The following is a 14,797-nucleotide window of genomic DNA, read 5'->3' as shown; positions in this document are numbered from 1 at the left end:
TTTTATTTTGTATTTAAAAAAAGAGCTGTACAAGAACCCGGATTTTTGAAGTTTCTTTTAACCTTTTAATAAGTCATTTATTAATAAATTATAATGTCTTGCCACCAAGAAGAGGAGCCCAATAAAACAGCTTTCTTAAAATGGGAATTTAAGTATAATTCACTTTCTTTCACATTACATTTTGTGGCTGCGATAAAGAGACAACACACAAATATGCAGACAAGCAGGAAAACTTTAATACATACAATTATTAGACTTCTGAATTGTTCTACATTTTATCAACAACTACAATCTTACTTAAAACCACTAGTTTTGGTGGTAGTGAATATTTTTTTAAGACTATGACTATGGCAATTTGCCATTAGTTGGATAAAAAAATCCATCTGGTCACTATAGAAACTTTATAATTGTATCATGATATTAACCCTTTCAGGCCCAAATTATGTTCTAGAGACTCTAAAAACATCAATATGTTTCATTTCATAAAAATTGTTGTATGAACATTTGACTCATTTAATGTCCAGTACAATTAACCTTGTTCCGACACTAGCAATATGCAGATGATTATATGGATTTAATTAATGCATAAACATTAAAAAACAACAATGCAAATCAATTTGGCAGAAACGGTGGGGGGGGGGGGGGGGGGGGGATTATTTCAACAGGAATGCACAAACACATTTTTACGTATGACTGAATCGCATGACAGTGCATCTATGCAACTAAAATATTGTCAAACTCCTGAAGAAACATTGGCTTAATGAAAAGAAAGTGTGTTGCTCGAAACTGTCAAAGTAAACAACTCAAAGGGTTAGGCTGATTGTGAAATGCAAATGAGTTATTATTATTTAAATCATACATTTTCCCATGTATTAAGTAATGATGTGTGTGTGCACTCTTGTGTGCATATCTTGGCATAACAGTGTTTACAGAGCGGACGTGCACTAACTGGATTTGGATTAGCGCTCTGTCACAGTGTGTGACCCCTATAAGACTCTCTGTGATTTGACCTGGATTTCTTTCTTTATGCCTCTTCCAGTTCTGCTGGCCTTATCTGACAAACAAGCCTGCTAATGTGATCACGCAAATCCCTCTTGCAGTGCTCAGACCTGTGGGATGTGTCTGCCACTGTGGCTCAAAACCAGTAATGTTGGCATAAATCTATCTAAAAAATAATTTTTCAAAAGTGTTCATTGTATTTCCCCCAAACTTATTAAAAAGATGTATAAACCTGGAATTGGTTTTCTTCCAAGTCCTATGAGGGCATTGACATCAGGGATAATTTTTTTTATAACATTAGAAAGATCCTAACCAAAGAACAAGTTTTTCCTATTGCTGATTTGAAGTGGAAGCATGATTACCCCTGATTTTTTTTTTTTCAAAGAAATGTATCTTTATCAATAAATACGTCATTCCAAACAAAGAAACTCAGTTAAAAAAATATAGAAATCAATATTATCCCTTCAATGACTTTATTGGTAAGTTCAAGGAAGGGTTTTCTAACCCTAACCCTAACCCTAATCTCAAATATCTCAAATTAAAGTCACCATGAAATAAAAAAATTTATTCAAAGTATTTATTACAAATGATTTGTGCAATTGCTCTTGATCTTTAATAAAAAAAATGTCCCCAATTTACTAATTCCTTAACTTCCTAATTTAGAGGCATATTAGAAGTTTAATGAATTAAAAAAAAATATGTGCACTGATAAATCATTATAATAAGTACTGCATAATTAACATGGCCAATGTTGATTTCATGGTGTCTTTAAATATGACATAAAAGGCAATAATTATGACATAGGCTACTAAGTCATGTAAGAATAAAAATTAGAAATTATGACGTTAAAGGTCAGAAGTATGACATACTTATTTGAAATGACAAATTCGAAATTATGACTTTCTGCTATAATTGTACTTCCTATGTCGTAGGGCTAATTTCGAGCTTTCATTGTCATAATTTCCACTTTGTTTGTAAAAAATGACATTTAAAGTCATAACTTCGAGTTTGTATCTCATGACTTAGTAGCATGTCATAATTTCGACTTTTCATCTCATTATGATTTACAAAAGCACGATTTTTTTTAATATGTGGCGGAAATGGGCTTCCATATAACAACTCCTGTTTTCAACTCCTCCCCCTGCAACCGGCTCTGCTCGTCTCGCCCATCATGTTCATGTCGATCACACACACACAGTTCAACAAGTTGGTTTGCCACAGATGAAATGACCAACTTTCTCTGTGCTTAGATAGTTTCCCCTTCACTGTAGTCGACTTTAAAATGAAATATGGCACTTTGAAAACGATATCCTCTAACATGGACGAACTTTTTTCGAACTTTTCATGAGATTGAACTTTGGATGACAAACAGTTAGAGGGAAACCGGACGGACTAGAAGGACACAGTATGGCAATATGTGGCAGACGGAGTCGGTCCAAGTTAATTCTGTACGTTCTCGGGGCTTTTGTAGTGGGATATTTTGTGTTTCATAGGAACACGCAGAGTGATGTCGGCCTGGCGAGTCGAAGAGAAGTGCCAGTCAAGCAGCGCGAAAATGTGGACGAAGATTTACTGAAGAAAACGGTTTACGAGAAGCCTCCTTTTGATGTAAATGCTTTGGGAGAAATGGGTAGAGCTGTTAAACTAGACCTGACTGAAAAAGAGAAGCGAGAGGAGGAAGAGAGCATCAAAAAACATCAAATAAACACTTATGTGAGCGATAGAATATCACTACACCGCAGACTGCCTGAAAGATGGAACCCACTGTAAGTCAGTCTCCAATGTTTGAAGTTTGTTCTGATATTCAGCCTCAGCAGAGCATTAACTCTTTGGTATAAATGTATTAAATCGATTTATTTGAATAGCATCAGAATGTAGAAGAGGCTACAGATTATTGTTTAAATCCGCATCGATTAAATGCAAAACAGGGAAGTAGTAAATGTTTTTGTAAACCGTGACCGTCCCTATCTTTGCCCCAGTGTTTAATGTGCGATTACAGATAGAGAACGTCTACAAAGTACCAGAGGAGGAGAAAAACGTGCAATGTGGCTCCCTCACATCTAGAGGTGCAGTTTGCAGTTGGTTACTCATATAAATTATGCAGAATAATAATAAATATAATAATATAAAAATATCCAAAATCCAAAGTGGATGTTATTTTTATTTGGATTTTACAAAAAAATAAAAATACTATTGAAATTTTAAAATAATAAATAAAATCCACAGCAGTCATCCTTTTTGTTTTTCGGAACAAGGACCCATTTGTGGACCCCTAATGAATAAAAAAATTAGTTTTAAGTGACCAGTGGCCCCTCCCAAATCTAAACGTGTGCATTATTATAGCCAGCAGTGGCTCTCAACCTTTTTGACTTCAAGGCCCTCCTTTTTCGTAGACAATAATTTGTAACTATTAGTTATAGCCTAAGTTAATATGTACCTCTGGCACGTCTGTTGTAATAAATCTAATCAACAAAAAAATGTCAGTTTAATGTTTTTTTTTTCTTACCATTTTATTTAAAATATGTTACTGTAACTCAGTTAAAATAATCGTAAGACTTACTGAGGCCCCCTAGTGAGCGCCGGCCCCCTGGTTGAGAACCACTGACCTAGAGGAACATTCTGCAATTGGTTTCATCTTAATAGGTTAAAAATGAATGTAACTAATTATTTCTATCTTTTATATGCGATATTTATATTTTTGTACCTGTGCTAAATGTGCAGCACTTTGTGGTTGTATAATTACATGCTAGTTTGATTTTGATTTGATATTGTGCCATGTTTTGTGATGCGTGTTGTGCCTAATTAGCAGATGGCCCCTTGGGCATTAAGATAAAAAATATCCTGCAGTTACTGTGCATATTTGTTTATTAAAATGCTTCTGTAAACACGGATGCTGGCGATGTACAGCTGAAAGCAAGACATTAACTAACACGATCTGTCTATTCAGATGTAGAAACCTGAAATATGACTACCTGAACCTGCCCACGACGTCGGTAGTGATAGCCTTCTACAATGAAGCCTGGTCCACACTACTGCGGACAGTGCACAGTGTCCTGGAGACCTCGCCTGACCTGCTGCTGAATGAAGTCATACTGGTGGATGACTACAGTGACCGAGGTATCAGTCTGAATGGAAACTTAGATCAAAAGATGTATTAAAAGTGAATCATATTAGGATGAACTTGGAACGTTTTTGATTTGAGAGAGGAAGTGGGAACAACCAAGAACAAGATCCTAGTAGCAACTGCATAGCAAACAGCTAAAATAACTGCCATAGAGAACATTGCTATCATAAAGTTTTACATGTGCAAACACCACTCAAGAAAATGTCAAAATATTGTGATATTTTGTTTTAGTGAAATCTATTTGCTAAATTCTAACTAAAGTCGTTTTTTTTTTTACTTTCCATAACAGGGAACTGTTGAATGACAATGGACCAGGGTTATTATCGTTAACTAAAACTAAAGCTATTAAACATTTGTAATAATTGAAATAAAGCTGAAATAAAATAAAATATAAATATTCAACGAAAATTAGAAATGTTGCCTCGGCAGTAAAATGAAATAAGTTTAAGTTGAAGCACTATTATAATTATTATCTGGAAATAAAAAAAACTTAAACTGAAAAAAAAAACTAAAAAAACTAAATAGCAATATAAAAAATAAATGACAAAAGCACATTAACTAAAATTAACATTAAAAGAAAAAGAAAAAATATACAAATAAAATCTAGTTACTTAAATAACACAGTACTTAAATAACACTGCAATGGACAAAATATTATCTTTTTACATGAGTAAATCAGATAAATGTTTTTTTTTTATTTAAAAAATACTTTTATTTAAAAAAAATACATATATAAATATGAACATAAAATATGCAAATGTATAAATAAGTATACAAATAATAATTATATTAATAACAAATAAAGAAATGCACATAAATAAATGAATACAAATATAAACGATGGCTTACCCAACCTATACTGTATCCTAGGCTAATATTCATGTTTCATAAATGTAAAAAAAAAAAAAATCCTGTGTAAAATGACGCAGGATGTTAATGTAATATTGTACATAAATAAGTATATAATAGCTGTTATTTAAGTTCAAAATTATTCAAAGATTTGAAAACTCATTCTTATGAATGAAATACCACAGCAACAACATCATCTCAGCTCCACCCTGTGGTGAAACGGCAAGTTGTTCCTTAATGCAAAAGCAATTAGCATATTTCTGTCCTTAGTTCTTGTTTCCTTTAGGACTGCAGCTGTTACTGAGCACTTCTCATGACTTTGATCCACAGATCATTTAAAGGAGCCTCTAGAAACCTACATCGCCAATATCAAAAAGGTGCGTCTGATCCGAGCAAGGAAGAGAGAGGGTCTGGTGCGAGCGCGACTCCTGGGAGCTTCCATTGCCACAGGAGATGTACTGACCTTCCTCGATTGCCACTGTGAGTGCCATGAAGGCTGGTTGGAGCCTTTACTCCAGAGGTGAGACAGATAACCCCCTCTTTACAAACCCAAAACATGCAATATTTTCAAAATGTGTGTATACATTTGCTCTTTAGCAAATACTGTTATGGCAAAATGTTTTCGGCACAGTTCATTTGTTTACTTTGCATTTGCATAACAAAATTGAAATGCCTTTTTATTTGCTACATGTCACATCACTGTTTGTTTTCTGAGAACTACTATTTATCTCCCTTTAAATCTTGTAGAATTAAGGACGAGCCTTCGGCTGTGGTGTGTCCAGTAATTGACGTCATTGACTGGAACACCTTTCAGTTCCTGGGAAACCCTGGAGAACCTCAGATCGGGGGATTTGATTGGCGATTGGTGTTCACGTGGCACACTATTCCAGAACATGAGCAGAAACGCAGAAGTTCTGCCACTGATGTTGTCAGGTCTGTGCTTCATGGTTGCAAACAATTTGTAATACTAAAGGAAACGAGTTTAATTTTTGGTCCTGTTCCAATTGAAAAACAATACAACATGGCGTTGATATGTTCAGTCTAAGTTTTAGTTGGTATGTCAATTGGTTTTTTAGCTTTATTATGCTTTGCCTGATTCATGAGGGTTCAAACATGCTCAGCAGAGCAGTCCATTTTTAATATCTGCAGATTTTAAGATTTAATATGTTTTTTAATGGCCATATTTCGGGCACCAGAACTGTTTAGGTGAACATAATTGAACGTGCTCTCTATTAAAGCTGCCGTCGGCAAGATTTTTTTTTATCATATTCGCTGAAACCGAAGCTATGCTCCGACAGAACAACATAAATCAGCCAGTTTTAGAAAAAAACCGGCGCTTCTACCTCCACCTGGAGCCTGTTATTTGTTTAGCAAAAATCCACCGCTCCCGGTTCTTCTGGTCCAATCACAGTTCATGCACACGCCACAGATCCCCCCTCCCCCCTTGCACACGTTACAATATCACATGCACACGCCTGAAGTTCGCAGGTGTGTTGAATTGTGCGAAGCGTGATGGCGGAGAGAAAATCTACTAACAAGCTTCCAATTCCTCGGTTAACAACCAGAGCTAGGAGGTCCAAAACAACCAAGGAAAAGAAAACATGGTAAGTACTCTATGGTGTTGATCGATGCTGAAGAGACGGGCGCGCGTTCACAGAAAATCTGGTGCACACGCACTGAAGAGCACAAACTCGATGGGAGGGTGCTCAGTGGTAGTGGGGGAGGGGCATGAGAGTTGTAAACATTCAAAACTTTTGGCTAAGTCCATTCAATCTGCCAGAACTGCTGACTGCAGCTTTAATTAAATATCAAATAACATTAAACCCTGCCTTTATGCTTTTCCTGGAAGGTCATTTTACTAGTAGACACTAAATAATTCTGTTTGTTGCTTTGATCCAGGTCTCCTACAATGGCTGGGGGTTTGTTTGCAGTCGATAAGAAGTACTTCCTTTACCTGGGCACATATGACACAGGAATGGAGGTGTGGGGTGGAGAGAACCTGGAGTTCTCATTTAGAGTAAGCGCATTTTGTTGCTTTTTCTGTAACATTTTCCTCTAGATTCTCTCCAGGTTTTGGCTTCCTGAGGGGGAAAAGCCTTTGGGCAGATGGTGACAATCCTAGTTTGAAAACTGTGTGATGAGTCACACAAGGTTAGGAGGTCGCTCAGCGCCTTTATTAAGTGTCTGCCAGCAAGTATGATGATTAAAGCGACCTTCACTGTTTATGCAGCATTTACTTACTCATAATTCCTCTGATTACTCAGCTCACGCCCTGAAGGATTCCAACACTCTTACATAGACAGTAATGGTTCATTTGAGTTTTGAATGCCTTGGGATGTGTTTTAACCAGATTCTGGCAGGAAACATCACAAAGTCCAGACAGATGCTCTTTCAATGCAATATGACAGATCAGCTTTTTTATTCTCTGGACCAGTAGATCCTTTCCAAAATCCGTCTGTAAACCCAAGTGTATCCTACCATACCCCTACTACAAGTTACACACCCCTACTACAAGTTACACACCCCTACTACAGGTTACACCTCTACTACAGGTTACACCTCTACTACAAGTTACACCTCTACAACGAATTAGGGGATCTTATCAGAGGGCGAATTCCAAACAGCATTTTTGCACTCTTGAAGAGCACTTCGGGAAGGGAATTTGTAGGGGCGTTCCAAACGAAAGTGAACAACTGAATTTACACACGTCCATTAGCGATGGGTGCATGCGATTTTCACTTCAAAAGTAATTTTAGTGTTTATTTATGGTCATGTGACATGGGGTGGTGAATTCATTTTAAAGCTTGATGGTGAGAGAGTTCGAGTTAATGTATTAATAAACAGAATAATTCAAGTTGCTTTGTTTTGTTTGTAATATATAATACACACATTTTGTCATACATTTCATATGAAGTTTAAATAAGTTTCAAGGCTAAGAAATGTTTATTAGTAGATAACAGATAGGGAATACACACACACACACACACACACAACGCATATTTTAAAAACTTTTACATTTATTTGTAAGAAGTATATTAATAGCAATAATAAGAAGTTCCTATTGTAAGAACAGCTAATGAACTGATGGACATCTGATGGAAATTTAACTATAAAATACTTCTTTATAGTACATTTTAATCTTATTGGGGTACAGTTAGTGTTAGGTTTAGAAAAAAAAAAAAACTATACCGTAATTACCATTAGTCTGTATTTGATTGTAGAATTTATTTTAGGTTTTACTAATAGCTGTTATTTCATACTTTATAAGATTCGAAAGCAGTGCAAGTTAGCCTTACAAACATTTCATACATAAAACAAACAAAGCGCTTTTTCTTATTATTTAAGTGATTATTTTCATTGAATTCAAAATAGAAAATGCTGGAAAAATGTAAACAAAATAAATATATTTTTTCCAGATAATATTTTAAGAATAATTTGCCTTGGTTTTATTATAATGACAAAACAAAAGCCAATTATGTAAGACAATAGCCTATGTTGTCTTTATAATATCACACATAATATTTTTTCTCACACAGTATAAAATTGTTTGTACAAGAAAAGATAGAATCATATTTGGGGGTCCCTGACATAAAAAAAATTTGTCTTTGGAGGCAGAATAATCTAATAGCCAAATATGCCTATGATGCCTAAAATGCTGCCTGTGGATTATTACGGATGGCTAATCTATTTCCTGTTTTGGTGGTGTTTTTCAGATCTGGCAGTGTGGAGGGACTCTGGAAATCCATCCTTGCTCTCACGTGGGTCACGTGTTTCCAAAGAAAGCGCCGTATTCTAGAAACAAGGCCTTGGCCAACAGCGTGCGGGCGGCAGAAGTCTGGATGGATGAATTCAAAGAAGTTTATTACCACCGCAGCCCTCATGCACGTCTGGTACGCCTACTACGCGCTCTGTTGCATAACCCTGCTTTTGTTTGCTTGTCTGCTCGTTTTCAAACAGTATGTTTATATCACCATCTATCTTTGAGATTAGTGGAAATAGACTCACGTAGCCTTTGTGAACGATGCACATAGTATTTGGCACAATCTGTTGATATGCTCTGAATGAATGGCATTTAGCAGGTGGGCTGAAAGTCATCAGGTGACATTCTCTGTGCTCAGTGTGAAATTACTATAGTGAGAAGTGCTGCAACTTTCAGTCCGTATTTTTCAGTCCGTGTTTGTCATTCACGGTCCACACTGAGCCCTGTAGTTAAAGAGAGAGGTGCTCTTGGTGACAGATCGGGTGACCCTTTTCTCTCTCTGAACCTTGGAGATGCTGAGGACGGCACTGCCAACTCGAAATCAATCTAATGTGATGCCAGAAGATAAGTCTCTCTCCCTTCAGGTATAAACCACAGGCAAACACTGGCCTTGCCAGCGTGGATCAGGTTTGACAACCTTCATACTCCGCTTCCACGCAAATTCGTAAGAGGATCACTCTCTCTTTCACCCTCCGAGCCTCACGGCATATTTTATTCATGGCCAAAATCTCTGTCGATTGTGCCCATGGCCGCATTAACAACAGGGCTAGGCGGGGCTAAAGCCCCGGGGCCCGAGCAAGGAGGGGGCCCGTGATTGGCCGTGGAGCAGATTGACTATCCATCGATGACGCTGATTGCCAAAGCCTCACGCCCCCCACAAATTAGCCCTGTTATTTAGTGATGCTTTACCATAAATTGCATGCATTATCATGGAATCATCACTATCAATCATTATTATTAGAGTAATTGACCATTCGCAAAGACCAGCCTCCAGTGTGTGATAAGCCAGGCTCTCGCTCTCACGAGTCACGCCACACATGTTCTCACGCAGTGAAAAATACATCGCGGGGCACAGACTAGTAGTAGGCTACGCGCTGACAGACGAAAGAGCAGCTTACTTTTGACATGAAACAAAGTCTCAACTTTCAAATATTGTCATTTAAGTAATTTAAACAATACCGTTTTTCAAGTTCAAGTCCAAAGACGTTAACTTTCTACTGACTGCTTTGCTGCCGGACTAAATTTCGGATTCGGCGTTATGATTGGTCAGATCGCCTGTCCATCAAACCCCCGTGGGCGGCAGGGTGAATTGAAACGTCACGTTTGAATTTGGTATATCAAATGCATTTATTCTAAAAGTGTATGATGGAAATTTGTGTTTTTTATGTGCTTTTTTATACTAAGAAGAATAACAATTTGGAATGTAACAATTCCAAATGACAATTCCAAATGACAATTCCAAATGACAATTTGGAATGTAAAGAACAACATATTAGGCTATAGTTATCTGTTATATTGGGAAAATACCATATAGCCTACATAAAAAGAAGTGGGCTCAAAGTAAACCAAATTTTCCAAATTTTATAAATGACTTTACATTATATGTTCATCTTTCGGAACAAACTTAAAACAAGAAAGAAATGAAAACATGTAATGCTTTGAAAGCACTGGATTTTATGTAAAATGTATTCTTTCTTTTTTTTCCCACTAGAAGCTAATGTTAATGTGACATTGTGAATTTGTAATACCGCTTGTTACAACATTCCTTCTTATGTTCATTCAAGCCCTTGTCTGTTCTAGAAAGGATGCAGCAAAGATATTTAATGCTAATGTATGAGACATAGGCCTACGCTGAGTTTCATTCATTTATGAGGTGCGCTCTCTAGTTAACAGTGAAAGTGAACGCAGCGCGCCGGCTCCTCATGTCACAGTTATTATATTGTCTGCTATATATTTACCTTGTATTTGTTAAATACATGCAAATGGTTGATGAAACATTTATTAAAATAAGATACAATTGAATTTATACAAAACGAAATTCACTTTAAAGAAAGGCTTTTAACAATGCAATGCAAGTGAATGCGGCGCGCTAGCGCCTCAATGCACGGTTATTATATTGTCTGCTATATTTGCTTTTTATTTATTAAATACATGCAATTGGTTGATTAAATATTTATTAAAATTAAGATACAATTTATACAAAACGAAATTCACTTTAAAGAAATGCTTTCTACAAAGCAAAACTTAATGAAATGGTAAAAACATGTCTGACGATTTACAAAAACAAAACTAATCTGCACTTTAATGTTAAAAGACGTAAATGTTAATAATTTGGTATACAGTCATGAGAGACTTTCATTTTAATTATTTTATTGCTGTATTTTATTTACATCTAATCGAATAGAGGATTTTACAAAAAAATATGTGCATTTTATATGCTGGAATATGCAGAAATATAAGTTAACAGAAAAAGGACTTTGTTTATTTCGTTAAAATATGGTGGAATGTGCAGAAATTGGTTAAATGTTCAACAATTTTCTTCAAGTCTGAGACTGTTGCATTTAATTTAATTTTTGGTTGATGCAATGTGCATAAAGTTAAAATATTGAAACTAATAAAACAAGTTTTAAAAAAGAGAATGTTTAATTTGATTAAATTTTAGGGGGCCTCCAATAGCTCATAGCCCCGGGGCCCAGTGAGCTCTTAATGCGGCCCTGATTGTGCCACATAGTCCTAAAGATCAACAAATGAGGCTCTGTGATGGATCTCGATGATCAGAAAGCTTAATTTGACTGCCGCTCGATTGACCGTGTAGCTGGACGGTACGTGCCTGCCTCAGGACTTTGTTGAGACTGAAGCCTGATCACAGACAGATCATCAATGTGTGTGATGTTGTGCCACCCGGCTGGCACTCACAGCAGGGCCGTACGTTATTGATGAATCACTATCAAGTTGGTTAATTAGAAGTACACTTCCTTTCATCCATCTTTCCGCAGAGCTGCCGAACCTCTTCGACAGAGCTCTTCTTCCAACAGATGTTCCTCATAAGGGATCATATCTCTGGCAACACTGTGCAGACCATCACTCACCAGTAATTCTTGTCTGACAGGCGGTTATGAGGGGGTACCGCAGCCACAAACAAACAGGGGAACTTGGCCTTTTCTCAGTCTTGTTTGCTGAGGTGGGGTTGCAGCAAGATTTTGCGAGAGGATGTTGCATCATATAGTAATTTCTGGTATACCGCAGCAGGGTAATTGCATCAGAATGTTTAAAAAAAACAAGATGACAAAGTTTGATTAGATGTTTGATTTTATGTGATCATTTAGTGAAAAAAGATGATGTACTATGAAGAGAGAGCATTGTAGCTAGTCTGTTCATGCGGCATTTACTAAAGCCCTAATATAATTCAAGCAAAATCAATGAACAGACATAATTTCGAACAAAATCAGGCCAAAACTAAGTTTGTTTCAGGAGTTTGAAACGGCTTGCCAAAAGCAAACTTACTGGGAAAGTTTGCTCCGGCTGGTAAACAGCTTTGAGCTACCAGTACTTATTGGTCCGTGCCGATGACAATAGGTGGGTGTGCTCTGAGGCTCAACCCTCTACTATGATGGGAAAATCTTCTCCAGTTCATTTCTTTTTTTCAGTTTGTCAAGGTCAGATGCAAGTAAATGAACACACTGCAGACTGAAGTTGTGGTTCTATTTTAAGGAAACACCAATACTGTTTTTTCACGTTTACTACTGTAAAGCTATTGTATAAAGTGCTATATAAATAAGCATGAATTGACTCGATTGAAGTGCCGAATTGCAGAGCTAGCGCGAACACACACACACACACACACACCTCTGCTCTGAGGGATAGAAAAGTCATCGGGAGTTGGTACCGCAACCTACATTGGTGAACAAGGCCGAAGTCCACTATTCTCCAGTTCTCGAAGCTCTCTCGGTAAAAATGCTTGCTACACACACATAGCAACGCACTGGAACTTTTGCACCACGAAAAACAAACACTTGCGTCCTGTGATTGCCTCTCTCATCTATTACAATTTCATAATGATTAATTTGTAATAGCTCTTAATTACCCACCGTGATCATTTGATCATTTATTGTCTTAATTAAAGAAGAAAATATTGGCTGTAGTATTTCAGAAAACACAATTTTCTGTGCAGAGCTACAACTCTTGTCATAGACCAATGTGAAAACCCAATGCAATATGTGTGAAACAACTATGTGTTAAGCGCTGTTGCTGGACAATTCAGCTTTTTAATGATTCTAAAGCTTTTGGTATTGGATGTAGAGCTGCTGTTGTCTATTTATACCTCTGAAACAGTTCGTCCTGCAAGTAAATACTCATTCTCTTCTGAAAGTGTGCAAATAATATTAATAAGCTCTTTGTGCATGTATAATAAATGTGCACAAATATAGATCTCAAACCGCATCAAAGCACACACAGTAGGAAATGCAAATATGTACTTTTTAAATTTTAAAATAAATGACCTCACACTTTATTGGCTTATAAAGAGATAGTTCACTCAGTAATGAAAATTGTCATCATTTACTCACCCTCAAGGTGTTCTAAACCTGTATGAGTTTCTTTGTTCTGTTGAACACAAAATAAACTATTTTGAGGAATGTGGGTAACCAAACAAACCAAATGTCCCCTTTGACTTCCATAATATGGAAAAAAAAAATATACTAAGTAAGGAAGTTAATAGGGACCAAAAACTGGTAAAATTCCAAATTTTGGTCCTCCTTTCTTTCCTTCCTGCTGTTTCTTCTTAATGAAGATGATTTAATCTGTGTTTATATAATAATATATGTATAATGTTTAATGTATATTACTATACATCACTGTACCTTATGCTATATCAAAGCAATTATTAACTTGTTTTCTTTGCTTGTTTTCAGGAAGCATATGGTGATGTGACGGACAGACGGAAACTCCGAATGCGTCTTAAGTGTAACAATTTTAAGTGGTTCTTGGAGAACATCTACCCTGACATTCAAGTCCCAGAGGACAAGCCTGGCATGTTTGGCATGGTGAGAGGATGCAAACTTCTTGTGTTTTCATGCACAGCTTTGTAACACCAGAGCCCCAGAAGTAAAAATGCCATTATCCGCAGCTGTTAAAATGCAAGGCAAGCAAATTGTGACATGATAAAATTAATTCACTTCCTTTACAATCAACAAAGCGAGTGTAAAAGTGTAGACTACATTCAAAATATGGGACTATTTCATTCAAAAGTTGAAATAATCACAACTTTTTCAGATTTTTAGAAATAATATAGTTTAAAATGAAAAGGAAATATTAATGTGTATATAATTTTCTCTTTCACTTTTCACTCATTATGCTGATAATAACATTTTGTTAAATAAATAAATAAATAAATATAAATATATATATATATTAAATAAGAAAATTAGGTTTTTGGACACTAATGTTGGAATATTTCTTTGTTTCTTCTCAATTGTAGCTGAAGAGTAAAGGAAAGGCCAACTACTGTTTTGACTACAACCCACCTGATGAACATAATATGGCTGGTCATCGGGTCATTCTTTACCCTTGTCACGGCATGGGACAAAACCAGGTAACTTTCACTCTCTCAACTGTAACGACAGACATCCGTGCTGCTCCAAGAGGTGTAAAAAGTACCTGAAAACCACACTTGAGTAAAAGTACAGATACCTTACAGCGAAAATGACTCCATTACAAGTCACCAATTTCAGTACGACTTGAGTAAAAGTCTTAGAGTATCTGAACAGCAAGTATTTTACCCGTACTGAATGTAGGCTTAAAGATGCACTAGTCCTCAACACCTAAGAGATATGCCAGTGAAAAACAAGAAACTGGTCGATTGAGGAGAGCAGTCACATTTTCTAAAATAAAACTGAACACCTCAATTGCAATAAACCAAGGTCGACACAACAGCCTCTTAAACGTCTACAAACACTCATGTCTCAGTTCAGCTCAAGGGCTCAAAAAGGGATAAGTAAACAAATATCCTTCAAAAAGGTCTGTTCAGTATAACAGATTTATAAATTACTGTTGCTTGACTCCAGCCA

General features: G+C 36.4%; 1 protein-coding gene across 3 annotated transcripts in view; it reads left to right on the top strand.

Moving 5' to 3' along the window:
- Nucleotides 1-2,137: 2,137 nt before the first annotated feature.
- Nucleotides 2,138-14,797, top strand: part of galnt12 (UDP-N-acetyl-alpha-D-galactosamine:polypeptide N-acetylgalactosaminyltransferase 12) — a 25,791-nt gene continuing 13,131 nt past the window's right edge. The window contains exons 1-8 of one of the 3 annotated variants that reach the window (XM_079590389.1): nt 2,138-2,765; nt 3,947-4,116; nt 5,303-5,492; nt 5,720-5,905; nt 6,872-6,989; nt 8,686-8,862; nt 13,643-13,774; nt 14,209-14,322. In XM_079590389.1, coding sequence (XP_079446515.1) covers nt 2,407-2,765; nt 3,947-4,116; nt 5,303-5,492; nt 5,720-5,905; nt 6,872-6,989; nt 8,686-8,862; nt 13,643-13,774; nt 14,209-14,322 — 1,446 coding nt within the window. In that variant the 5' untranslated portion in view covers nt 2,138-2,406. The remainder of the gene's footprint in view (nt 2,766-3,946; nt 4,117-5,302; nt 5,493-5,719; nt 5,906-6,871; nt 6,990-8,685; nt 8,863-13,642; nt 13,775-14,208; nt 14,323-14,797) is intronic. The other 2 variants (XM_079590390.1, XM_079590391.1) reach the window with 2 other exon arrangements.

Source organism: Phoxinus phoxinus, assembly GCF_949152265.1.
Source record: "Phoxinus phoxinus genome assembly, chromosome: 19".
NCBI classification, from domain to species: Eukaryota; Metazoa; Chordata; class Actinopteri; order Cypriniformes; family Leuciscidae; genus Phoxinus; species Phoxinus phoxinus.
This window is presented reverse-complemented; position numbering and strand designations above follow the sequence as displayed.